Raw genomic sequence first — 27,533 nt, forward strand, 5'->3', positions numbered from 1 at the left:
AGGTGGCTCTGGTTAGCCCCGAGGTGGCTCTGGTTAGGCCCGAGGTGGCTCTGGTTAGGCCCGAGGTGGCTCTGGTTAGCCCCGAGGTGGCTCTGGTTAGCCCCGAGGTGGCTCTGGTTAGCCTCAAGGTGGCTCTGGTTAGGCCCGAGGTGGCTCTGGTGAGCCCAGAGGTGGCTCTGGTTAGCCCCGAGGTGGCTCTGGTTAGGCCCGAGGTGGCTCTGGTTAGCCCGAGGTGGCTCTGGTTAGGCCCGAGGTGGCTCTGGTTAGCCCGAGGTGGCTCTGGTTAGGCCCGAGGTGGCTCTGGTTAGCCCCGAGGTGGCTCTGGTTAGGCCCGAGGTGGCTCTGGTGAGCCCCGAGGTGGCTCTGGTTAGGCCCGAGGTGGCTCTGGTGAGCCCCGAGGTGGCTCTGGTGAGCCCCGAGGTGGCTCTGGTTAGCCCGAGGTGGCTCTGGTTAGCCCCGAGGTGGCTCTGGTTAGGCCCGAGGTGGCTCTGGTTAGCCCGAGGTGGCTCTGGTTAGCCCGAGGTGGCTCTGGTTAGGCCCGAGGTGGCTCTGGTTAGCCCCGAGGTGGCTCTGTTTAAGCCTGAGGTGCTCTGGAGGCTGACAGTGACCTGAACCAAAGACGTGAGCTCCAGACCCCCGTCTTCCCAGGGACCCCCGGCCTCTCCCTCCAGCCTGTCGGATCATATTAGTAGAATATACAGCTGACAGTTTGATCACTCCTCTGGGACAGAGTATCATTATCTTCAAAGTATAGGCGGGTGTCTGTCTGTAACCCATCTTCAAACAATCCCCCTGCTGCTGTCTCATTTCCTGGAGAACTCGGAGGGAGCGTTCGGCCCCGTCCTTCTCAGAAGAACCTTCGCTGCTTCCAAGTAGGAACGGTTTTGTAGACCGTCTATGTGAGAACAATGTGGAGAATTACACGCGTGTGTTCTAACTTACTGGTGACAAGAAAAAATAAAACGAGTTGTATAAAATAGAACATCAGAAACAGGGTTTCAGGAATGTTTATTTAGCGATGTTGATTCAATAAAGAGCATGGGGGGAGATTAGGAAATCCGTACATGGCTATAAAACAATAAACAAAGGCAAACTATTCAAACTGAATCGTAGCGTAGAAGCATGGTATTGGAGTCGCATTTACAATGAACACAAGGCAAATTCACAGAGCCAAATCTCGACAGGAGTTATGAGTTAGCACGCATGAAAAACCACAACAACTGCTCATGTGGTTGACCTACAGTTTCTTAGGAGTCGCCATCAAAAGGATCACTAAATCTCAAGCAAGAGGTTTAACATGAAGGGAGTGCTCGGCAGGGGATACAGAGAGGGAATCAGATCCATGCGTCTAGCCTAAAGGCTAGTCAGCAGTGTCAACATGACCTCCAGGTTTACAAAGGCTTAAAGGGCCACTTTTCATGGACTCTAACCTCTCGGAGAATCGGCACATCTAATCAATTTGCAGCATTCTCGCTGGAAGATGACAGGCTCTTCATGTGCTTCAGGCTAGCTGTACAACACTGAGGCTCTCAGAATGAGGCACGCAGAAACAGATGCCTTCTTGGGACTTGACAGTGAGGGGGGGAGATGTCGGGAGTTTCTCAACAGTCTGAAGTGGCTTCCTCTCCACATCCACTCTCGAGAATTCAAGATGGCCGACAAGTAAGAACATATGGTCACCCTCTCTATCAACCCTCTCTATAACCTCCAAACAGAGGTGAGAAAATCAGTAGAGGAAGCCACCAAACTGCTGAACCACAACCGTTAGTCCACATAACTGTGAAGTTGATGACTGCTGTTGTGGGAAAGTTGGATTCTGACGTTTATTTCTCAGTGGAGAAGGCTCTCTTCATGAGGGGAGGGGGCGTCTTCCCGGCGTCGTAGACCGACTCTGGGGGTGGGGAGTTCAGGGAGCACCAGTCTGGGATGCGGCCTGTCTGGTTGTAGTAGTCCCGGGAGATGGAGCGACTCCCTAGGATGTCCTGAAGGGCTCCAAAGATCGCTCCTGGAGGAGGGAGAGGACAGCAGGGGGCCCACGTCAACACTGCTTCAAGTCTGGCTGCTTCGGAGAAGCGTTTAAATGATATATGTACAGATGATGACATCTGACACTGCTGCTGGTGGTAATAGTAAAATATAATGGCACAATGGAACTACACAAACCACCTTCCCTGCTCTAATCAAATAAAGCTTTATTTGTGTAGACCTTGTTTTACAAGCCCTGTGTAGTCACTGCACATAACCCAACCTCTACATTCCCCATAAATGAGTTGACGTAACTAGGGCATTGTACTGACAGTTAAAGTGTGAACCCTGTGTGATGTGTGTCTTCCTACCTCCCAGCCACGCCGTGCAGTTGGGCTTGGCAGGTGGAGAGTGCAGGCGGAAGGTTTTAGTGGCCAGGGCATCGCAGTACTGGGGTTTCTCCACCAGGAGGCGTATCTCAGCCATCAGGCGGTGCAGGAAGCCAGGCAGCATGGCTGTGCCTCCGATCACCACCAGATTCTCAGATAGGGCCTTCCTTGTGTCTATGGGGCACTGCAGGGGGAAAACACACAAAGCAGACACAAATATAGATCACACAAAGGCTCAGCCTAGATTGGATACAATACATACAGAGCCATTTAGATGAGTCCAAAATGAGTCCAAAAATATCCTTCCCCTTGACTATAACAGCTTTCTTTTTACATGTTGTGGGCAGCACTAGAAAGCCCCCTGTGTTCTCAGATTATGAGAAGAGCAGACCACTCTATTGCACTGTATTTCTATGGCCCCGTGCAGAAACTAGTGCACAGACATTTACTTAGAAGCAAATAGTGATAGATAAAACAACGAAGACCTTCGTGTTACACAAGTGAGTTAGAGATCCGCAGAAGCCTAACGAAACAGCAAACACTAAGTGTGCCCGACACCACTTTAGACTGAGTGTGTGTGTGTGTGTGTGTGTGAGTGTGTGGCTGGCTGGCTGAAACATTACTCCACAGGGACCGATGAACAGACTATTGCTTACAGTGCACCTGACGTGAAGTTTTACAAGGAAAGTAATGGAGAGTTCTTGGCCTATAGAGATGAACAGGCTGTCCAGGCCCGCTCTGCTCACTGTCCCTCTCAGGAAACTACCACCTCTCACCACACACCAACCACTGCAGAGAACGTGGGTTGCCACGGCAACAACAGAACTGTGGGAGTTATTTTACAGATCTAATTGTAAAAAAACAGAAATTGTCTAAATATGGTAATGAAATGTCTGCTTTCATAGTAATGGGGAAATTCCAGATGGAGGTTATGGTGACCCAAACGTAGCAGTTTTTTTCCCTTCTTTCCCTAAATAGCTGAATCTTAGTGATTAATCTTAGGGGTGATGAGACCTTCTGCTTAATGTTGAAGCGAGTGAGTTAGCGAATGAGTTGGTCTGTTACCTTGACCAAAGCATCGAGAATCAGAGTAGCCACACTCTTTTCCTCGTTGTCCTGTTCAAAGAGCATCTCCATGACTGAATCCCTGGACAGAAAAACAAACAAGAGACCTTCACTATACAACAGCATCACACCAGTCAGTCCCTGCTCAATTGAACTTTAATTTCATTAATTAATGCGGTGCCTGAAAAAGACACCCAGTCAAGCCAACACACTGAGAATCCAACCCTGCTCTCATTCAGAGACCTTCTATGAGACAGATAGTTACGACAAACATGTCTTGTGACAACCTAGATTCAGTAATAGAAGGTGACCCACATAATTCAGGAGGAAGCACTGAATATGAAAACATATCTGCATTTTATAAACCGTCTAGACCAGGGGTCTCCAACCCTGTTCCTGGATCTGCCGGTATGTTTTTGCTCCAACACTTGTCTAACACACCTGATTATAATCATTTGCTGGTTGTTCAGGTAACTAGTGTTGAATCTGGTTAAATAAGTGTGTTTGGGGAAAAAACCTACAGGCAGGTAGCTCTCCAGGAACAGGGTTGGAGACTCCACAATTTATCCTGCTGTGAGTGAGTATAAAAACGTTGATTCCTATTAAGGCCACTGTTTATACAGGTTATTGTGAAAAGCAAGTACCTAATTGGTCCCTTTATATGAAGAATCTTCTCCCCATCCAATGGATACTCAACATCAGGGGGTGGAGTTGGACGCTGCGAGCAGATAGGTTGCAGATGAACACACATACCTCGAGGGTAACCATCAAAGTGTTTTTATGAATCATGTGATTTCTTTTATATTGTAGAGGAAGAGACCAGCAGGGGTAGTCACATTTCAGTATTCATGCTTCCATATTCTTACTAGCCCATCTGGCTGGGGTGACACTGACCTCTGCTGTGCCCTCCAGGTTAAACTTTGCCTTCTGGATGTTCTGGCCTCTCTGCAGGTCGCTGACAAAACATGTCCTGACTGGAGAATCAGCCACGAATCAGAGATGTGATGGTCCACATGAGCCCAGGTCAGACATGTCATATTGTATACACTGATACCCTGTCAGTTAATCAACTGGAAAAAGCAGAAAGATCCTCAGACCAAACTGTAGAGAACCTACCCTTGATGTCTTCCACAATCTCCTCTGGGATGGACCCTGGGAAGAAAGGAGAGCATGGAGAGAAATAATTGTTTTTTTTACAACCCGCTTCTCCGATTGAACATTTTTCTTTTCATCTCACTCCACTGGCGCAGTGCTTTTATAAATGACTGCAGAAAGATTTCTACGTTTAAGCACATCTCTGTTTCTTTCTCTCCTAACGCCCTTTCCTTCACCTGCACTGATCTGAGGTCAACTGAGATGACACGTGAGAGATGTATTCCCATATTCCTATATGTTGAATGTATGCACCTTCCTGCCAAAGTAAATTCCTTGTATGTGCAAAGTTTCATTAAAACCCTTTCTGATTTTGAGTTACACCATTGATATTCACAAGTTTACTTCACTGAAGCAAACATGTATTTATCAGTCCTACACAAACCTGAAAAGACCTAGACTGAGAACCAGTTGAAGTTTGTCGAGATAGCTGCAAAGGTAGAGTTCGGAAGCCTAGAGGAGGGGTCTAGTGCGTGCCTGTGTTAATTATTGATGTGTATCAGGTCTCCCTGGTCTGCACCATCACCAGAGCTGCATCCTTGACATGATGATTCACTGAACAGAACACTGTCCTCCAGCCCGATACAGGAAGGAGCAAGGCAGGAACGGCTCAAACTAACTGTGAGTAGATTTATAATTTAAAAGTGAGAAAGGATTTCCTTCCTGGTACATCACAGGAAAACAACCGCTTATAAATTCATCATTCTGCCTGACTTATTAGGGCCTTTGAGTGAGATTGGTGGTAATGGTACTGCTAGTTTATGTACCCTTAGTAAAGATTGTCCACATATTTACATTTTAGGTCCCTATATGTTTATTGTTTGCACCTTCCTGCCCAAGCAAATTCCTTGTCTGTGCAAACTTTCATGGCGAATAAATCCCATTTTGATTCTGATGTAAATCTTACCTATAACTGCAGGTAGACTTTGGCCTGTGGTGGAGTCTGAGTCTACAGTGCACTGCTCCACCAGCAAGCTATCTAACTCCCTGAGGGTGAAACACACACACAAACGTAGAGGAGGGTAAGATGGATATAGATAGAACTTAGTAATAGATAATAGATAGAAGTTAGTTTCCTGTGGCTTAGTGCATGACATAGGCAAACAGCCACGCATGCATAATTTTTTCCCCTCCCCACAGAGTCCCATAATTACTTATGAATGGCTTTTCCGCCCAAAGGCAACGCCTCCCAAGCAGACAGGATGGGGATGCACTCATAGACCTAATTATTGAGTTAAGGAATTAAAGCTTAACGCAACATGTATCTACATTGATCTCTTACAGTTTTCTAACTTAAAAAAAGTAACCCAAAAAGACGGTATTGATGACATTGGCCTATACAATAAACATTTTGTTTCTGTCCACGGGGAAAGGATACAGGTAGAACCAGTGTCTCTGTGTACCCACAATCCATCACCAACCCTGAATTAATGCCCAGGGTCATGATGGACATGAGATGACTTGGAGCAAACAGCACAGAGGGAACCTGGAAAAGACAAAACGAGGAGAGAAAATAACGCCTACGTAGACACCAAAGTATTCACACACACAGATCAAATTGATTTGTATAGCCCTTTTACAAACCAGTTCTATGGGCATATGTGAAGCCCTCTGTGACATTGCTTGTGACACAGATGATTAGTATTTGGTTCCGGTTACCTCAAACTGTTTGAAGAAGACCTTGGTAAGGATCTCTCTGAAGTGGGAGGGACAGAGGATGGACTCAATGATGACAACTCTCCTATCACGAGGGTTCACCAGCAGATGCCTGGGTTGATGAAACAGCATTTTGTTAAATTGAGCTAAAGAATGCTAAGCAAAAGGATTGGTGGCACAATGTGAAAACAATCTTCCACACCACATATAGTAGAGACTCACCTGAAGTAGAGAGTGTGAATGAACTCTTTGAGATTGGCATATAGCTCTTCTGTGTTGATGTTGTACTGGACCACTTTGATTGACTGTTAAGAATCATAAACGGAGACTCGCAATGAGACAAAAACTCTCTCCTGCATTACAACCAAGAATCAACGATGATACAAACTAACGAGCTCTACAACATCCAAAATGCCGAACTAATATCAAAGTCTGACACGACTAACTTGTTGTTGTCCCGGCTTCTGAATTTCGCTGGGTATGATAAACCTGGGCCCCGTCTCTCCCGCAAAACCACATCTTCAAGACAAAAACAATACGTTAGAGAGTTAGAAAGCTAGCTTAATGGTGCCAAAATATTGCTCTTGATTCATTCCATTTAATGCCATTCTTGTGCATGTTTACAGAGACCAAAGACTGACTGTACATCCCAGAGAAGCTAGCTAACTCATATGACCTGCCCTAGGCAATACCTTTTCAGTTGTCAATTATTAACCAGCTATGTTAGCTAGATAGCATTGGATTAACTATAGTTATGTCTCGAGATAAACGATTGTTCGTTTAGTTCTTAGTAGCTAGTATGATAACTAAATGTATGCATGAACTTCAACGCTAGGTATTCCATATCGCTAGAGCTACCGTTAGCAAAACAAAAGCTAGCTAGCAAGGCTAAGTCAATTAGCAAGCTAGCAGTAGTACTCTCGACTAGTCTGCAGCGCTATGCTAACCATAAATATATTCGCAATCATTGCTAACAAGCTAACGTTTGCAAGTAGCTAACGAAATACTTACTTTGTATATGATGCTCCTAAATCTATGACGACAGCGGTTTTCTCTCCTCCACTACCCAACCCTTCAAATAAGGGCATTGTAACCCAAATGTAATAATATATTTCTTATAAAAGATTATCCACACAGTGTGTAGGCTATGCAACGAAAATGTTGACTCTCAGCTGGGTTGGGCGGGGTCCTCGTTTTGATGGAAGGACTTCCGCAGAAATGCCTGATAAAAAAATACTTTGCGTTCGTTGACAAAAGTTGACTAAAACGCCATTACAACACCGACAAGCCCCCCAACATCCCCGTAGGAGGGTTTGAGCAATTACGTTTAAGATGTTTACATTATCATTACTTTAACTTTGGCTGATGAGCCTTGATAATGTTAGATTAAACTTTGTAGAATTTAACTTTTTGGATGCATCACTTTTTCAGCAGAGATTTGTTAGATATGTTTTAGATATGTGGCAAAGGGCTTGTATGGACCCAGACAGAAATAGGTTAGCGGGTGAGTTTCTGTGGAGCTGTCCATTTCAGCACCTCCTGTAATTGCAAGATCACCTCAGCAGCTATAGTGATTCAAAATAAAAACAAGCATTAACAAATTCACGTTCTATGAGTAATCGATTTCACGTAAACGATTGACTGCATTACTGACGGTTCTTAAAATGTATTTCCTCTTGCGCGCTCAACAGCTGCCAGTTCAGCACCACACGCGCGCGCATTCTGCACAGCCGGTGCACCCCAGCGCGTGCAGGCTGCTTACACTAAATGACGCTGGCTTTTTCTTCAGCTTTCTTCCGGATCAATATAGGCAGCTACTGATATTAAATTAATACCGATGCAATACAATAGCACTATTGTTTCAAATAACATTCGGAGAAAAAACTATTTCTCTGAAATGTAATCACTGCTCGATACGGATCTGCAGGTAAGGACGATGGTAACGGTGCTTCCTATTCGTTAAGACTTTTCCTCTGGCATATCAGTATCGGTTGTTCTGTGTTCAATCGAATTACACGATTTATACCAGACGTCTAATAAAATATTTGGGCTTGCATATGAGAATGTTTATGAGTTTATGTTTATGTGCACAAAATTATTTAAATTCGTGCACTTGACTGCTCAGAAGTGCACTTGACTAGTCATCAAAGCTTGACTTCGCCGCATTGTATTGTGATGTTTATTTACCGTGGTCTGTGATTCCTCGTTTAACTGGCTAATAAAGCTGGTGCTATTTAGCAGGCTGTTCATCGAGTGCACAATTTTTCAGTGATGGTACTGGAGAGGTAGATAACGACCAAAGCAGGAGTTCAGCATTGTTTACACGGAGTTAGACGGTGTATCATCTGGGTTTAATGTTGTTGATCCCTCCAAGACGCTCGTCTGACACGCAGGCTACAGCAGGGTGTCACCCTGGCAACGAAGTCCCATTTCAAACGTCTGTTTACAAGTCCGCTCTACATTTTCGTATCTTCGGTAGGCTTCTTGACTGTAGCAGAACATTTAATTTTAGACAGTTGCATGGAGGCTGTCTTATTCTCTTTTATACACCTATGTGCAGGCAAATGGCAAATAAATGATGAAGGAAAATGTTCTGTTCTATTGTATTAGGCTATATTCTATGCTTATGTGCTGAACTGTCACATTCTTCCTCGCTGTTCCGTTTGATTTAGAAATGACATTTGCCGTTTTGTCATAGCAGAGGCTTAGGGTTGGCAAAAGGACCTGAACAGGGAACCTGCTGCTATTTATAGTTTTCTAAAATGCAGCACAGTGGTTTTCTGTGTCAGGATTGTATTATTATTATTATTCTCGCTCTCTCTTGCTCTCTCTCTCTTTCGCACATACATCCCCCTCCTCTTTTTTCTGGGTGAGTCTGTGTGTTTGTGTTGAAGAGCGAAAGAGATGGATGTGATAGAGAAGAATAGCCAGATAACCAGAGAGGCGAGGAGAAATAATCAGTGTGAACTGTGAATGGAGTCATTCTAATCTGTGAGACTGAAAGATCAAAGGAAAAGCTGACATGGAACGCACCCATAATCCTCTGCCTTGGTTATCTTAGGTTAGGGTGCAGAAAATAAATATGCTTTGAAGTTTTTGAATTAATACGTCTTGGCTTTCAACTATTTCCTTATCCTCCACAGAAACCTCCAGACCATTTGTGTAACCTGCCTTAACCTCTGGCCTCATCTCCTCCAGTTGATGGGTAGTGAGGGGTGGTAGAGATGTTCGTCTCTATGTCTCTCCATCGCCTCCTTCTGACCACAGCCTGCGTCTGCGTCCTCGGCTCCCCAGCGCCGCCCCTCCACCAGCAGGCATCCTCCTCAGAGAACAGGGACTGCGCTGGACCATGCGTCGCCATGGCCACCACTGGTAGCTCCACCTCAACACACGGTCTCCACTCTGAGCCCTCAGATGGCGGGAAGGAGACGACTGGGGTGTCTGAGCATGTGACTACGAGCTGGATTGACCTATCCGAGACTGTGGAAGCAGAGGGAGGGGCCGGCTCAGACGGGGGAGAGATGGGACTTGAAGGAATAACTTCAGTCAAGCAGACGAGAAATGAGGTAAGCCGTGAAGGAAGATCTGGGACGAGAAGGGCTGGGGAGGAGGCTGGGGAGGAGGCTGGACAGGAGGCTGGGGAGGAGGCTGGAGAGGAGGCTGGGGAGGAGGCTGGGAGCCGGAGGACTTGGGCTGAGACGAAGGCTGCCACCGAGAGCTTGTCAAAGAGGGAAGAGACACAGACAGAGACTCGTGTCGAGAGGGGACCAGGACCGGGTGGGGACATCATGGAGAACATACCTGCCACCAAGCTAACATCCATGCAAGAAGAACAGGGAATGAGAAGGGGCATGACTGCACAGGGAGTAGTGTGTGAATCTGCCGCCTCCTCCACACTCTCACCAAAGTCGGTGCCTCCCAGCCAGACAGAGAGTGAAGTGGCTGGGGAGACGAAGGGCCCTGTGCTGGAAAACAGCTCAAACATCTTTGGAAGAGAAGAGAGGAGGAGCAGACCAAGCTTGTCCAGCCTCGGACTGCCTCTTCAAGATGCAGACATGACAAGGCCATCATATATAGACCATGTGGGCTCCTCAGGCTCGGGTCAGAAAGGTACCCCCCTGACGGGATCTCAGCTGAGCCGTATCTCCTCGTCTCTCCACTCTTCACTGACCTCCAACCCCGACTCAATGTGGGCTGAGGAGGAGGTGACTGTCCCCTCCCTTCCAGATCCCCTCCTGCCCGACCTTGGAACAGTCCTGACCTCCAGGCAAGAAGGCCCAGATAGCCTCTGGACTGAACCACTGCGGCAAATTGGAGGTAAGTCAACACAAAATGCACAATGCTGAGTGGGGATTGCAATGGATGTTAAAGTGGAATACAAAGCGTTGGCAATACAGTTAGAAAGGTTTCCACTACCTTTCGCTCTGACACACTCCGACACAAACAGACAGGCTTAGGCAGACACACAAATACACAAACACTTTCGCTGCCTCATGATGGCAAGCTGATGCTCTGCAGTCTCTTTCAAGCCATAGAATTCCAATACATGGACCTCATGGCAGGGGAGCATATTTTTGTGCTGGTTTGAGTTTGCTGGGATTCACATGGTTTCATTAAAAAGCAACAGCAAATGAAAGTGACACGTCTAGTGGCAGAGATCGCCTTTGATGATCAGCAGAGAGACGCCTGCTTTTCCACGCTCCACTTTGAACCACAGCAGGGACCCAGGCAGTCTAATTACTTTCTATTCCTGACTCGGCTCTGGAAATGAACGAACATGACTGCCAGGAGATGGTGGTGACAGGATGCGTTGCAGAAGTCTTTGCAGGATTCAATCCCTCTTTCTATCTCCCTGCGCCCCTTTTTCATTTTCTTATCTTCACCTCTCCTTTTAACCCACTCTTACTCAATACGCATCTACAATATTCTCTCTCTTCTTTCATCAGACCATGCCTAGCTTCTCCCTTGCCATCCTCCCTTCCTTTTATAGTCTATATCTCTATCTGTCTCTCTCCCCGGTGAATTGGAGCTGGGACATTCGTTAAGACTGAGGCAGGTTATTATTCAGTGTGATGGAGCAGTGAACAGGATTAGAGGCATCAGTCTGAGCCAATATGTGTTGCTGGTGTCCCAGGGAGGACTGTCTGTTTGCTCTGCCGTTAGGCTGTTCTCTTTCCCCACAGGGGAACCAAGCTCCCCCCTAGATAAAGGAAGCTGGCAAATGATGTATGCTTCTCAGAAAAGTACCCCTATTATATAAAAATATTTTTTTTTTTCTGTGAATTTTTGCTCTCGCCATGTTCTTGGCTGAAAAAATAGGGGAGAGGCGACAATGGGGGAAACGTTTTCACATGAGAGTACACAAGACCAATCATAGAATATAGCTGCAAGCAGCGATGCGGGTTCCTCCGCAAAATGGCCAAATATTATAAACATGTACACTGTTGAAGATGGAGAGTTGGACAACAAGAGAGCAAAACGACTTCATGTTTGGCCAACAACAATAGGCTGAATTGGGATTTGAACTCATGAGCATTAGGTTACAAGTCAGTCTCTCTATCCTCTATGATACACACCAACTATTGAGATTGTATGAATAGAAAGGGCAGAGTATTAGCTTTGGTCAGCTTTGGGACAAAGGTTAAGAAACGGTTGACATTTCAAGATAAAATTGCATAAAATTGCGCATGGTACATCAGAATGATGTCACCCTGAAGCCAATAAGGTTTGAAAAACCATCAGTCAAAATTATATTTGATTTATTGACACAAAGATATTGAGGCAATGTGGACATCTACATAAATAAACCCCTTTCAGCCATTTTGTATTGCATTTCTCATTCCATTTCACCCTATATAAAGACACATCTGCCCGCACACTATCCCATCCATGCTGTTTCCCTCTCTCCCAGCGCAGGTCATGCCAAAGCAGAAATGCAGAAATGCTGCAGCAGCCGCATGAGGTTTAGATGTAGTCCACAAATTGCCTCCCACAATCACAGAGCTGCCAACTCTCACGGTTTCGCCGTGTGACACACACATTTCAACCATTTCTCACGGCACACATTGTATATCTCACGCTGAAAAAGGCAACGCCAAACAAGTAGCCAAGCTAACTATGTAAACAGTAACGAACGAGGCGCAGGTTAACGGAGTGAAGCATCATTGACGCGCAAACAGCCGTGTAAACTCGCCTGGGGGGGGAGTGAAGCTCGCGAAAGCTCGCCTAAGGGGGGGGGGGGGGTTGTGGGGGGTGAAGCTCGCGATACCTCGCCCCTGGGGGGGGGGGGGGGGGGGGAATCTCACGCCAAGGTTTTTGGAAAAGTTGGCAGCCCTGCAATCAGTATATATCATCCGCAAGATTGTTTCCAAACTTTCTCAAAGATGGCTTGAAAACAGCGGATATTGACTTTGCTCTTGAGTAGATTTCTTTCCAGAATCTTAGTCAACCCACAATCAAGAATAGCCTCATAGGCAACTGGGCTAGGGTACAGCCCATGTTCAGCTCCTTGCGAGAGTAGCCTCTGATAGTAACGTAGCCGACTCTCTGTTCCCATTAAACTAAGTGTTTGCGTTGTCGGAACAGGAAGTGTTAGTGTTTGTGTTGTGTGGGAAGCGGAAGTGTTAGTGTTTGTGTTGTGTCGGAACAAGAAGTGTTAGTGTTGTCGGAACAGGAAGTGTTAGTGTTTGTTGTGTTAGTGTTTTCCTCCTACCGGAGGAACCCTAATAATCTTTCCACTTCTGTTGTGAAAGATCAGTATTCAAACCAAGCCATTTGAAAGCCAAAAGAATCTGTCCCGGAAACGCTAAATACTTCAGCACCATAGGGCACATTCTTGGCAACGTTAGCATCTGTAAGCAAATTGGTACACAGTTTACCCGCATCTATACAGTGACCACAAAAACGTTCCCAAGCCAGAATCAATAGACATCTTCTGTTACCTACCAGTAGTTAGGTTACCAAACAACCTGTTACCAAACTACACATCCTCCTGGGATGCAGGACTAAAACAAAGCAGTGTATTAGACCAGTGGTTCTCAACCCTGGTCCTCAAGTACCCCTTGTCCTGCATGTTTTAGATGTGTCCCTGTTCCAACAGACCTGATTCAAATGAATGGTCGTTAGCAGGCTTCTGCATAACTAGATAACGACCCATTCATTTGAATCAGGTGTGTTGGAGCAGGGAAACATCTAGAACAGGGTGTATTTGAGGACCAGGATTGAGAACCACTGTATTAGACTATAAAGAGTTTGTGTGTTTGTGTTGAAACTGTTGCAGAGGACACAGTGGCACCTTTGTCCCAAGACGTAGCCACGGAAGGAACCATGTCGTCAGAGGACCTACCTCTCATCTTCGAGCCATTCGACGATGTCACACCAGAGGGGGCGTTGCCGTCCGCCACTCCTATTCCTGGTGACTCCCAGACACCTGCTGCCATGGCAACCGGAGGGATGATGCTGTCAGAGGCGGAGCTTGACCTGCTGGTCACCGTCGATGCCGACAGTGATGGCCCTTCACATGCCCCATCTTTGCTGATACCGGACTGGACATCGCCATGGCAAATATCAGGAGCGGAGATCTCTGAGCCAATCAGCCCCTCAGGTCTGTCCAAAGGCCCGCCCCCTCCAGAAAAAGGCCGACAGAGTTGGCAGAGGACAGTATCAAATAGGCCTGTCGCTAATAGTATTATAGTTTAGTTTTGATTGTTGACTGTTCTGTCGATTAATTGAGTTACTCTTAATCGAGTTAGTGCTTTTTTTTGTGCTCTACTAGACTGCTTAGCGCCCGTGTAAAGTGTGGCCATAATTTCACTGTGAGGGTTATCTATTTAGTTAGGTATATAAAAATAGAAACACTGTGTTTTGATCTGCAAAATTCAAAATGTTTGATTTGTAGTTACTTACAGTCATTGATGAACCTCAGTCTGGTGTTGTCGATGAAATGTAAACCTGGCGTTCCATCTGTGATTGGTTCATCCACAGTGGGCGGGGACACGCCCCGTGACCTTGGAGACACCCTGCCCACTTCTGGACCCTCCTCTTCATCATCATCATCATCATCCATCCAGACCCCCGTGGCAACGGTCACCACGGCAACCGACCACCCAACTGCACCCAAACTCAGGTCCGGGCTGGAGGAACTGGAGTCAGAAGGTGAGAACCGGAACGACATAAAATAAACGGAAACAGAGAGCAAGCGCACTTAAGGGAGTCAGGTGCTGAGTGTTTAGGGAATCGGGCTAGTAATCAGAAGGTTGCTGGTTCGTTTCCCGGCCGTGCTAAATTACATTGTGTCCTTGGGCAAGGCACTTCACCCTATTTGCCTCGGGGGGGGGGGAATGTCCCTGTACGTACTGTAAGTCACTCTGGATAAGAGTGTCTAAGGAAGTGACAGAGCGGCTTGCTTCATCCTCTCTGCCCACAGAGGAGCCCGACGAGGACGAGGAGGATGACAATGCGGAAGAATCTGAGGAGGAGAGCCAGGAGGAGCTGGTAGAGTGTTCCATCCCGGCTCCCACACGCCCCCCTTTCAACCTCATCCCCCCACCTCCTGTCTGGGTGCAGCGAAATCAGGGACTCAGTGAGTTTGCAGTGTGCACAAACACACTTTTGTTCACAAAAACTGAAACGCTGGATTGTGTTTCTTGAACGTTGTCTTTCTCCAACTCTTTTTCAGTGCGTAGCTGGGTAGAACTGATCCGGGAAAAGGTAACACTGCACCCTGTCGTTCATGATGAGACACTGCTGTCCTCAAAACAACAGAGAGATGGAGTCAAGAATGGAGCATGTGCATTCTGATCTTTTTGTAAAGGAAGAGGGGGGGAGGGGTCAAGGAATAGGTTATCACATAGGTTATTACACCTATCATTGTCAGTGTTTCCCCTAGGTTTACAGCTTTTGGGGGGGGGGGGGGGGGGTCAACGGTGACCATGTAGAGACAGAAATGACATACCGTTGTGTAAATAAGATAAATAACATAAGGCCATTTTGTTTGTTTAATAAGCAAGCTATAGACCTGTTTTATAGGAAAGGTAACATTAAATGACTTATTTTGTGATCGGGCTTTATATATATATATATATATATATAAAAGTTTTTTACTTGACCTTCCAGGGGGGGCGGGGGGGGGGGGGCGGGGCGCCCCCTAATTTAATGGTAGGGGAAACACTGATTCTGAATGTGATCCATGTTGCAGTAAAATTTACTACCCTACCTCCTTAACCCCCCCTCCCCTCCCCACCCCTCTCCCCCCTGCCCACCCTCCTTCTCTCCATCTGCGCACCCATGCCCACCCCCCTCTCTCCTCCCTTTCATTCCAGGCTGGATACGTGTCTGGGATGTTGGCCCCTGTAGGCATTGGCATAGCAGGGGCCCTGCTAATTGTGGGAGCCCTCTACAGCATCAGGATGATCCACCGCAAGAGGAGGAACAGCTTCAAGCACCAGAGAAGGAAGGCCAGACAGACAGAGGTTAGTATGCTTCCAGAACCACGAGCATGGATCATGTGTGTTGCATGTCCCCAGCCCTGCTCAATGACGTTAGCCTGCACTCTCTTTCATCACTAGCAACCCCTTGAACCAGGCAGCAGCCGACAGGACCAAGCCATGCTATTGGCTGACAGCTCTGAGGACGAGTTCTGATTGGCGATTAGATGGTTAGAGCATTGTGTCTGTGACCAATGCTGAGCTGTGCCGACAAGAGCCAACATTTCAATCTCCATGACTACGGCATCTCCAATCACTGGGGTGTTTTGGTTGTGACTCATCAGTTCTAGAGAGCACTCGACAGCGCAGGGTGAAGTTGCACACACTGATCTCAGGTCAGTTTTGCATTGTCCACTTACCATGTACTGTAGGTGTTACGGTGGGGGTGATAAGCTGATCCCAGGTCTGTGATCAGGAGTATTATGAGGGGCCATGTACGTAAAGGGCTGGAGAAGACACCTAACATAGAATTAACACTCTGTAAATACTGTACAGTATTAATGTAGCTTACACGGAATTCAATCTTATTCGTGGCTTTCCTTGTCTCCCTGTCAATGATCTTGGAGCAAAACTAAGGAGTATTATATCCATATAAATGACATACTTCATTGACACTGACTAACAATGCATTGTATGTAGTACCCGCTTGCATTAGGCAGCTATGTAAATGATTCAATGAAAATACATTTGTCAATTCAGCCTTGTGTGTGTTGCCATTCTCTTTTAGCATGCAGCTGAAACCATTTTGTGGACGTACCTACTACTGTAAACTATCACCTTTTGTGTTGCTGTCGTCAATATCGTTCCCTCTCCCAAGTGCTTTGCAAACAACCTCATCACTGTTCTCAAGCTGAAATGCATCATTGAGCACGTTTTTCATAGATCAGGTCACTTATAAGCTAGTCAAATTAGAGAACACAGGAAGCAATCACATCTACCCATAAACCCAACTTCTTCCATTTTATCTCTCAGAATCAGAAAGGGTTTTAATCGCCATGAAAGTTTGCACAGACAAGGAATTTACTTTACCAGTTTACCAAGTCTCAGTGATTGTTAGCCTAGCTAACGCTACTACTCAAATCCGTTCATAGCTAGCTACTTTTACTGTGTGTTAGATAAACCTTACCTCGATGTAGCTCGAAACGTACAATTTGAACCCCTTTTCCCTCTTGCTAAAGGGCAGCAACATAGAATCCCACGCACATCGTTAAGTGTCATTTTGTCAAATGTTTTGTTAGCAGAACAAAGTGCTAGCTCCTGGAAGCTGTTGACTTGGCTTATACAATATGCGGAAGTAATGCGTGCATAGTGAATTAGGGTGGGGGGGCTACCAATAACGTTCCAAGCGTAATTATTGGCGTTTCGGTCATGATTAATTAAAGGCACAATATAAGTTAAAAATGTGTACGAATTTTTATAACCATTTGCCAAAAGTATTTATAAATATTTTGATATTTATTTGTCGTTTATTTTCATTGGTTTAGCGGCCCACCTGCATTACCCTAATGGACCACTAGTGGGCCTCAGCCCACAGGTTGGGAATCGCTGTGCTACTGTATTACTTATCTTCAAAAATAACTTTAGAAAACTTACAAAAAAAGTTTTTCCTTTATTTAACCGGGAAAGGGACTGAGATTAAAAATCTATTTTACATTTTAATTTACAGACTAGCAATGAATATAAATTAGCTACTGTAGGTTATAGTATTCAGTAGAATCTTATTTGATGTCTTTTATTGTTGACAAATGTTTCCTTCACGTTAATGTCCCTTGCAAGATTTTCGTAGAAAACAATGGTGTTTCAAAAGTGTCAATTCATGTGATCACATATGCTTACAATATTGATCTTGATATTACCAGTATATTAACAAACTGCCTGTGCATATGCAATAATACTGTACAATGTATGTGTGCAGTACCATGTGAACATAATGAAGATGTCTTTCTATAGATCTTCCTAATGAGGAATGTTCTCCAATAAAGATGTTTTAACCCAAGAAACAGATTAAGGAATTGTGTGTGTATACTTTCTCAAGTACACTTGCTTCCAGTGAAATGTGTTACATGCATGTTTAGGAAAACAATACAACCAGACCACCAACAGTCACTCATGACAATCCACTTTACAGCATTAAAAAAATCAAATAATTTATTTCTGTGTTCTTTTTCCCCCCACATTAAATAAAAGATATTGTCGGACATTATCAGATTGAAATCAAAGGAGACAGGGGAGGAGGGATTGGGTAACAGACCTCCGACATGCAAAACCCCCTTCTCTTCCCTTAGTACACTTTATAGATGAGAGGGTTCAGGGCTGCTCCCTCCCTCCTGGGGTCTGCCCTAGACCCTGCTGCCTGGTCCTGGCCACAGTGCGTTAGCGAGAAGCAGCCGATCTATTCAGTCCTGTGTTGGCTCTCAAGAAACAGGCCTGGTTCTGAGGGCCTGAACGGGAGCACCCAATAAAAAGATTGAAAACACTCGATGGTGGAAAGGCCCGAGGGAGGGGTTGGTTCTGGGACAGGAGGCAATCTACTGGACGCTGGCTTGCCAGGACCAGTAGAACTCATTCGCTCACTGGCGTATGACAGAGCTACGACATCTGAACAGTGGAGTGGCTTGTCAAGTCACCTATTAACCTACTGTTTTGAAGGTCAAGAGTAGGCTTCTAATAAAGCTGATCCAAACAGGCCACGGCTATAAAACTGAGAGTGATGACGAAGCCCTTCAACTGGTGTTCGTAGTCAAAGCTCAGTTGTTTTTTGGGCCTTACACCGCAGGCTGTAATGCCCATATACCTACTGGCACTGCCAGGAACTCGGACTGTAAAAACTAGCAGGGAGGGTCTGTAGCAAGGACTTGTCCAGAACAATACTAATATTGTGCCCCAATAGTCTGGTGTCCTGACACCATCTTCTCTTCTGACGAGCACTCATGGCAAAGAACTTGAGGGGTACGACCAATATGGTGGATACCTTTCCCTGTCCTTGCAAGTATCAGTGATTATCATGAAAGGACCATAGTATTGGGTTACAGGAAAGGATCAGAGACCATCATACCTGTTCAATGGGACTGGACTAGATGTCATTGTTTTTCAGAAAGGGTATAGTTTTTCATCAAAAGGATCTTCTCAATGACTTGTTTCCCCTTATCGACTCTGAAATCTCATCCTAGGAAATCCTAGCAAAAGAGCAAAGCCTTAAGGTTCAATCCTGCGTCAGCACAATGAAACTCACTGAATGATACCGGAGTGGATGATTGTAAGTATCAAGCACTTCCAGGTCTTGTCATGAGATCATCCATCCCCACTTCCTCAATCTCATCCTAGCCATACCACTGGATGGGTCAAAAAATTAGCAGAGAAAAGAAACAGAAACCAGTCAATCAATCAAAAGAAAACCCCAAAGCACAAATTCACAAAAAGGTGCTCCCTCAAATATCAAATTAACAGAGGACACCCATACAAATATGCAATAACAAAATCAATAGGTCATCTGATCTGTCTTCCTAAACAGACACACACACACCAGACACAGACATACACAGGCTGCTGGCTGGCCGGGTGGATAGTCTATTAATCCCTGTGCTCACTTCTTATCCTGGGACCAGTGGAAACTGATTTCCTGCAGTTCTCTAGAGGTGGTGGTAGGACTTCCTTGGAAGGGCAAGTGCCACAGGAATTGAAGCGTTTTCGTCTAACTAGTATTTGTTATTATGCAGATGTCCCTAACCCTTTTCATTGAAAGTGAAAGGATTGCCATACCTCTTGTTAAACCCCAACTCTACTATGACCTCACATCAAGAGAGGCTTAGGGTGGGCTAGAGCAAAGGTAGACATGTACACTGACAGGGCCCCCTAGTGGGTGGAGGACAGAAGTGAAGGGGGAGCAGAGCTAATGCCACACCAGTCAAAATCACTCACTTGTGCACACATTCACACCCTTATGCTCATATAGATTGCAGCAGCCAAAGAAAGTGCATCTGACCTTTGATCATTTACTCTGAAGAAAGAAAATAGAAAGCTGTGAATGCATATTCTCTCTGCCATAATTAGTGAATAGGAAATGCCAGCTGTCTGTCATTCTTTCCTAGGTCTTGGGGGTCAGAGGTGAATCGTTAGTAGGTGGGTTCTGCATCAGAGAAGGGTTCTGCACACTAAACTCAGCCACTATGGGGAGTATAAAAGTGTGCAAGAGCACTGTAAAGTGTTTTAAATAAACTCAGAGCAGAAAAAAAATTAAACTAAATTAAAACTGCTAACAATACTTTTATTTTCTTTACCAGGGATGAAAACACACAGAGTAGCTAAATTGAATAGAATCCAGCATATTTAATACTATAGCTCCAGACAGACTGGTTGCCAGGCAGACCAGAATCAGACGTGAGGCCATATTACTGAGGTCATGACTGAAGGACAAGTGGTGCTGAGAAAATATCTGCATACGAGAGAACCTCGATGACAAAGCTGCAATAGAGCAACATTTCACCACATCTACACTCCTCTTTAGTCAAGACGCACCTCTGAAACAATCTACTCTCTCTTTAGAAGGGACTTTGCAGTGTTTCAAGGGTTGGCAGTGCATTTTGGGAAACATTAGCTTTGATCAGCAAAAGGACAAAACACAGGCTCTGTGAGTGGACAATGCCAGAGCCACTCAACTACTTCCTGGTTGCATATCTGAGGGAATGTCAATACGGTTAAGGCTCCCGCAAGCCCTCCAATCAGGATCATGGTATGATCTGTGAAATTACTTAATGCACCAATCAGACATGCAAACAGAGGTAGTTGAGCTGGCGGGGACAGTTGGCGGTGTAACGGGGCCTTCGTTCTCAGTGTTAATCAACACACTCTCACTCACTCATACCTTCACTCGTGTTTCCAGGCGCCAGCTCTGGGGCTGAGGCAAAAAGAGACACCGTGACAGCCTGCGACCAACTGCCTCGTTCGTTTCACAGCGAGGGCAACAGGGACACTGACTCAGGGAGATTAACATCACACAGAAGCGCATCAACTCATGATTCCCACCCAAGCATGCACTCACACGCAATACAGCTTCACAAACGCACACCCACACCCAGGCAACCCCACCACATCCCATACACACAAGAAACAGGCTACACACTCACTTTTTCAAAAACCACAAGGCCGTAACAACACACACACTCGCACTATAGCTTTTCCAATCCCTGTTTGACTCATGAGATTAAAAAAGAAACACAAAAATAAACTCCACAAATATTTTCCTTCGAGTCTGTTTCCCCCCACACTTCCTGTTTGCACTTGGCGATTCTCTCTCTCTCAGTCAGACGACATGGTGTTGAGCCGAGTCCTCCAACAGGCCCGTTAGCTCTCACCTGACCCGCCTCACTTCCTCATCCATGTGGGGTCGTAGTCTGAAGGTCAAAAGAGGCAGTCAAACCTCCGTTTAGGTCACCTTTGACCCCCTCACATTCCGCTCCTCCACTCTCCGGGTCCTACAGCTGTCAGGGGCCTCTTCATAAAAACATTTGGTGTGATTTAGGTCTGCATCAGCCTTGACAAGAGTCCTTTTAAGAAGTGTGTGTGTTTAAATGTGTATATGTCTCTGCCTATGTGACCTGTGTAGCATGTGTATTTGTAAATGTCTGTGAGTTTTGTGCATGTGTGTGGTGTGTCTGCGAGTGCAGTTGGAGGCCTGGGCATGGGTGAGGCTGAAGAGTTGATACTGTGAGAACTGGGCAGCACCTGTGGTCCACCACCCCCCCCCCCCATCCCCTCCTCCTCCCTCTCCCCCTCCCTCTAGCGCAGCCACAGTTTGAGCCGCAGCGCGTCCACACCGTTCAGGTAGTATCTGAACAGCCGCTTGTCTCTGACAAAGCCCAGGTTCTCATACAGCTTCAGCGCTGACTTGTTAGTGATCTCAGTCTCCAACACCACCTGGGGAGAGAGGTCACAGGGGGGTGAGGGTGGAGTGTGTGTGTGTGTGTGTGTCAAGGGGGGGAGAGTAAATTTGAATGAGAAATTAATACATTTGGAAATGTACCGAATATCTCCGAACAATCATTATAGGGATTAATCAACAAAGGAATGGTGGCATGTGGGCTGGTTACATTTCCCTTCTATAACCAAATGATTCACTAGAGCTATGCCCTTCTCTTGCACTTTGCATCTGCCAGTCTATAAAGCTAGAGATAGTCCTGCTAGGCCACAAGAGAGGCCTGTTCGAGATACTAGGACCATGGGGCTTTCAGGTGCCAGGCTGGCCTCTTACCTCATCACAGTCCCCTTCTACCATAGCATAGATGGCCTTCTTCACCAGGTTAGTACCTGCAACAAGCACACCAACAGGAGGAGAATCACAAACGGACAATCAATGACAAACTGGCATGTTTTACATTTACATTTAGTCATTTAGCAGACGCTCTTATCCAGAGCGACTTACAGTAAGTACAGGGACATTCCCCCCCGGGGCAAGTAGGGTGAAGTGCCTTGCCCAAGGACACAACTTAATTTTTGCACTGGGAATCGAACCGGCAACCTTCTGATTAATAGCCCTATTCCCTAACCGCTCAGCCATCTATAGAGTAATGAGGCTCACCTATGCTTTTCCTCCGGTGTTTGGAGTCCACGGCCAACATGGCGATGTAGCCACGACGGAACATCTTCTTGTGCATGTCCAGCTTACACACTATGGCTCCAACACACTCTTGCTCCACCATGGCCTGTGACACACACACACACACACACACACACACATTAAGTCATCTGACTGACCAGAACTTAAGTCTGTCAGGTTCTTGTAGATCTGCAAAAATGGAGGGGGCTCAACCCTGACCCCTGTGACCTCACACCCCTGGTGCTAAACACTTCCACACAGGTCACATGGGCCAGCTGATAGATAGCATATGACTCGACAAATAACCGCTAACTGGATTGAGACACAGGAAATGTGTTTGTGTGTACATGTTGTGTCGTCATAGTGAGGTACAGCTGTCAAGTGATTAGAGACACTTTATCATGAGAAACCTATCATCCACAGGCACACTCCATGATAATCTGCAATACTGGCTGGGCTAAATAAAATCCATGGGCCCCTCAACTATTGTATATTTATAAATGGATACACAGCCTATCCTACTCGGTGTGTATACACACACATATCACACTGCGGTCAACTTTGTATGTGACCCACTGACAGGTGATTATATATAGCCTAGTACCCAGGTCCATTCTAACAGTCACACCTAAACTCACTTACCCCAACAAAAAAACGATCAACTGTCTCTTTGGTGTCTGAAAAGTAGATATTTGGGAAGCCGGTTGAGCCTAAAACTAACCCTAATTAAATACTGTACTATTTTAACAGGTTGTTTGACATGATCTCATCGAAATGTGCACATGTTCATAGCAATGGGAGTCGGCAGTCCATACAGGCAAAGGATTTGGTGGTCCTAGACAACAAATCACTGAAAGTGTAGGTTTTTACATGGTCACGGTAGCGGTGCATTGTAATACTCACCAGAAAGCAGAGCTGCGGCCAGTTATGGATGAAGTACCTGTACGTGTAAATTGAGTAAGGCTCAGACAAGTCCTTGGTTATCAATCTCATGATTCCTGGCATCTGTAATTCGGACTCGTAGCGGACGTAATGAATCCCATTGCTTTCCTCCTCTACTCGGCCTGGCGAGCAATTGAGATCGAGCCTACCCAGTTCTGACACCGGGGGCTCCTGTGTTGAGTTGGGTTCGCCTCCAACTCCAGACCGTGGTGCTTCGAGGCCTTCACGATCTGGGGGCTCGACCGGTGGTCTCGGGGGTTCCGTTGGGTCGCATTCCGCTTTCCTATCGTTACCGGGGAAAGCGCCAGTTCCTGGATGGCTTTGGACAGTCTCAGTTCGTGTAAAAGTCAGCATACCGTTCATGCTATTGTTGTTCAAGTGAGGGTGGCTGCTGTTTTTCGAACAGAGACCGTGGTCCTCATGGTGGCAATGATCGCTATTGTTTTTGTCGCTCGTAGTTCCCTCGCCACTGCTGTCACAGTTTTCTGTGGACGGTCTCGGATTGTCAGGTCGATCGTCTGTGTGTTGGTTGCTGTGGCTAACACCATCTTCCGACGGACTGACCAAGCCGTTCAACTGCTGCTCTTGGGGTTGCGTTTTGAGGTGTAGCGCTGCCGGGTTTGCGTGTGACAGCATGTTTTTCTGGTTTTTCTTGATCGACCGTTTGTCCTCGATGCTCTGCAACTGCTGTCCGCTTCCAGAAGTTACCAAGTCCCCCCTACCGCAGCCCGATTCCTCCTCTTCCCCAGGCTCAAAGCTCCCACCCCCGGGGAAGGGAGTAATTTCAGACGGGGATGCTGGCAATGCGCTACTAGGCCCAGTCGGCACTGCAGCCATCCCACTGCATTAAGGGAGAGAATTCACGTTTAGAAACCGTAAAATATAATTTCATCCAAAATGCGATAGGGTATATAAACAAAGCACAAGTCCCTTTGTCGATTATTTTGTAAATCCGGAGGTTGAATTGGCGATATTAGTTTTCCTAGCGACGTTTGTCGTTGCTTTCTCCTCAGTTTCCCTTCTGCCGGAAAATGCTGTCGCAGCAAACGCCATTGCAACAGTAGTGGGCGCTTTACGACAGTCATGGGGTTCATGATGATTTGCGCTCTTTAGCTCTTGGTCTGATTGTAGTTGAACGTCGGTTATTATTTTTTATAGATTACAAACAAAACTCTCATAACTGAAGTGTTGCCCCAAAATAAATCTAATATAAATAATATCTAGAAAAAATATAAAAACAGACGTTATGTCATTATAGAAGTTAAGCCAGTCTGAATTGTGGCAAATCATAACCAGCTTACATAAGTAGTCATGGCTAAAACTGTTGACGTAGCCTACATTATTAACATATACAAATGTTACACTCATTCGCTACCTCATTTGGTACTCGTCAGACCTGGTGATATACCACCAGGGGGCGCCCACTGTTGTCAATTCTGTAAACTGCGCCCTGTTCATGAATGGCCCGCACTCTTCTACAGGAAGTGAGACGCTAGCTAGCTTCTATGTCATAATTTAACATATAGCCTGTATTTGACATGAGTAAATATCAGCTCAAACTCGAACTTCAGTGCCACATTTTAATTAAAGATCAAATTCCATGTCAAACGACATAATCCCCGTTAAGATTACCTGTTAGTCACCCCTTGTAGCCTATGCTGAAGTCAAGGGCAGCAATCTGCAAACATACTGCTTTCAACACTGGGACAGCCCCTCTTTGGCAGTGACAAGCAGCCAGACTGGTCACAGTGGGGGGAAGAGGAACCTGCAGGGAGGGGTGCAGGGTGGGGGGTACAGACCCCAGCTGGAGCATGGTAAGGGAGGGGGGGGGGGGGGGGGGGGGCAGGGCTCAGCTGGACAGCAGAGGCAGGATGGTGGTCCCCAGTCCCTAGATTGGGTGTTTGAGCAGGTGGAAAGGATTAGACTAGAGGCACTGGAGGACTGGATAAGGGGTTCACCAGATTACCATGTAAACAGCACAAATACAAACACATGCACGCACGCACGCACGCATGCATGCACACACCCATACACATATACACATACACACACCAACTCCACTTTTTTATACTTCATTCCATTTTATTTCGGTTTAATTTGACATTAAATGATATAGGTAAGAAACCGAAGTCTGAAATTTACCAAGAAATTTGACCAATTTGACCCATAATTTGACCGACATGCTCGTCCTCCGATACAAACCCTGTGTTTATTGTCTGCAGTGACAACTCAGAACCAACAGATGGCAACATTGTACTTTGATTGTAATACTATGATACTGAAGTTTTGTATTTGTTTACAGTAATGGGCTGCTCGTAAAACCGTCTACATTTTCATATACGAATACATCCAATAATATTTATGATCCCTATGTGACATGGAGAATGTGTACAGAGAGAAGCTGTAAACAAGATTCAATTTGTGCATCCTATGATCCAGACAGTCCCATGTCACTGTGATCACAGGACCTGAGCTCCACCTTGCCCTCACTGCCCCGTGTCACATCCCTTACAAAGGAATGGCAGAATGACAAGAGATCCCTGTCTTTCTCTGGATAAACACGTGTGTTGAGTTAGTTGTGGATGTGTGTGAAAGAGAGTGTAAGAGATAATGGTAGAGAGTGAGGGAAAGAGAGAGAGAGACAGAGAGAGAGAGAGAGAGAGAGAGAGAGAGAGAGAGAAAGACAGAAAGAGAGAAAGAGAGAGAGAGAGAAAGAGGGAGAGTGGACAAATACATAGTATTTAGTGTATGTAAATATGTTTGTTGTAAAGTGTGTCTTTTAGAGCGGTTGTGAAAGAGAGAGGAAGAGAGGAGAGAGAGAGAATGAGTTAAAGACGAAGATAGAGCAAGGGAGAGAGAGGGAGAGAGAGGGAGAGAGAGGGAGAGAAAGAGGGAGAAAGAGAGAGGGAGAGAACCCGCCCTTTGAAAGCTAAGCCTTGGGGCTGAGAACTCTCTGAAGAGCTGGAATCAGACATGCACAATCAGTTCCCCTCTTCAAATCTCCTTTACAGGCCTATCTGCTTGAACAGCCTTCTCTTAATTACTTTCTCTATCACTTAGCGGTCTGTGACTGGGCTAAGAGCAGGACCATGCCAGAGACACCCAACTGGCATTAACCCCCATCTCCTCTCTCCCTTTCCCTCTCTTTTTCTCTCTCTCCTCTCTCTGTATGTTTCTCTCTGTGACTATTTCACTCCCTTCTCCGCTATTTTCGTCTTTCTCTATTTATCTCCGTAACCTTGTTTGCTTTTTTTCTTGACTGAACCACTCATGTTTCTGTCGTCTGTATGTATCTCTTACTTTCTGTCTGTATCACTTCACCTGGCAGTCTCTTAAAAGCCAAGTCATGTGGCCAATACAGCAACATCATATCTTTCTACATAAAGCAGACTTCTGCTGGGGAAAGGTAAACCAATTATCTACAATCATCAGCTACAAGGAGCCTTAGTCAGACGGAATGCACTAAAACAGCCCCCCCCCCCTCCCCCTGACTGGGTCTGTGTGTAAACAGAAGAAATGGAAAGAAAACAAGATTCCTATAAGCCTTCAAAAAAAAGCCTCCTGACTCAATAGACAGACAAGAGCTGCTGCCAAATACACTTACATCCTCTCTTATCCTCTCCTTTCCTCTCCTCTCCTTTTCTCTCCTTTTCCTTTCTCTCTCCTCTCAGATGGAAACACCTTTTCTTTCGATCCACTCCTGCTTGTCACGTTAGCAAGCAGCCAGGGCCTTTCCCCCTCCTCCCGCACCCTTCCCTCGTTCTCTCCTTTTGTGTGCTGCGTGGTCCAGGAGAGCTGTATTTAATTAGTTTCTGTTGGGTTAATTAGGGGGCTAAAGTTAGGGGGTCTGACAGGAACAAAAGTGGGTCAGGCTGGACTGACGCAGGTGCTCCAGAACGGTTGCCAGATTCCACTGTTCAGATTAAAATGGCCTCTCTCTGTGTCTGGAGTGGCAGGAACTGTCAAACTGACAGGAATTCATTGGGTTGGGATTTTCTTTTTACAGTGTTTTGTGTGCGATGGCTATCCAATACAGCTTTGCTCAATTCTGGGGCTGAAAAATCACAGATTTCTTTCCTCTCGCATTTATAAATCCCAAGCGGATGGGAGATTTAACAGAGGAGTTGCTGTGTGTTGTGCAGTAGCTGGTGTCCAAAAGCTCTTCTGCATCTCCATCAAAGTCCTTCAGCTCTGTGGTTCTTCTCTGTGAAGCGGAGGGGAGGACACTGTAGGATGCTGATGAAGGACAACATTTTTCTGAGCAATGTTCAACAGCTGTGAAGTGCA

The 27,533-nt window shown here is 46.0% G+C and overlaps 3 protein-coding genes across 3 annotated transcripts; 1 reads left to right on the forward strand and 2 right to left on the reverse strand.

Moving 5' to 3' along the window:
- Positions 1-991: 991 nt before the first annotated feature.
- On the reverse strand, positions 992-7,520 carry actr10 (actin related protein 10). The gene is made up of 13 exons (XM_062468515.1): positions 7,239-7,520; positions 6,674-6,746; positions 6,450-6,532; positions 6,231-6,339; positions 5,950-6,057; positions 5,726-5,793; positions 5,479-5,558; positions 4,536-4,571; positions 4,314-4,393; positions 4,064-4,137; positions 3,420-3,501; positions 2,337-2,538; positions 992-2,005 (listed from the first exon to the last, which is right to left on the reverse strand). The coding sequence occupies exons 1-13, from the start codon at positions 7,313-7,315 to the stop codon at positions 1,824-1,826; spliced, it is 1,254 nt and encodes a 417-aa protein (XP_062324499.1). The 5' UTR covers positions 7,316-7,520; the 3' UTR covers positions 992-1,823.
- Positions 7,521-7,942: 422 nt separating this feature from the next.
- Positions 7,943-17,782, forward strand: LOC134025471 (uncharacterized). Its single transcript, XM_062468514.1, has 9 exons — positions 7,943-8,154; positions 9,371-9,838; positions 9,887-10,544; positions 13,507-13,830; positions 14,211-14,381; positions 14,653-14,808; positions 14,905-14,936; positions 15,548-15,697; positions 15,794-17,782. The coding sequence occupies exons 2-9, from the start codon at positions 9,452-9,454 to the stop codon at positions 15,866-15,868; spliced, it is 1,953 nt and encodes a 650-aa protein (XP_062324498.1). The 5' UTR covers positions 7,943-8,154; positions 9,371-9,451; the 3' UTR covers positions 15,869-17,782.
- A 3,704-nt stretch (positions 17,783-21,486) lies between these two features.
- naa30 (N-alpha-acetyltransferase 30, NatC catalytic subunit) lies at positions 21,487-24,306 on the reverse strand. The gene is made up of 4 exons (XM_062467307.1): positions 23,208-24,306; positions 22,287-22,410; positions 21,960-22,015; positions 21,487-21,625 (listed from the first exon to the last, which is right to left on the reverse strand). Exons 1-4 carry the CDS (start codon positions 24,081-24,083, stop codon positions 21,488-21,490), a joined length of 1,194 nt encoding a protein of 397 aa, XP_062323291.1. The 5' UTR covers positions 24,084-24,306; the 3' UTR covers position 21,487.
- Positions 24,307-27,533: the final 3,227 nt, after the last annotated feature.

Source organism: Osmerus eperlanus, chromosome 8 (assembly GCF_963692335.1).
Source record: "Osmerus eperlanus chromosome 8, fOsmEpe2.1, whole genome shotgun sequence".
In the NCBI taxonomy this organism is placed as follows: domain Eukaryota; kingdom Metazoa; phylum Chordata; class Actinopteri; order Osmeriformes; family Osmeridae; genus Osmerus; species Osmerus eperlanus.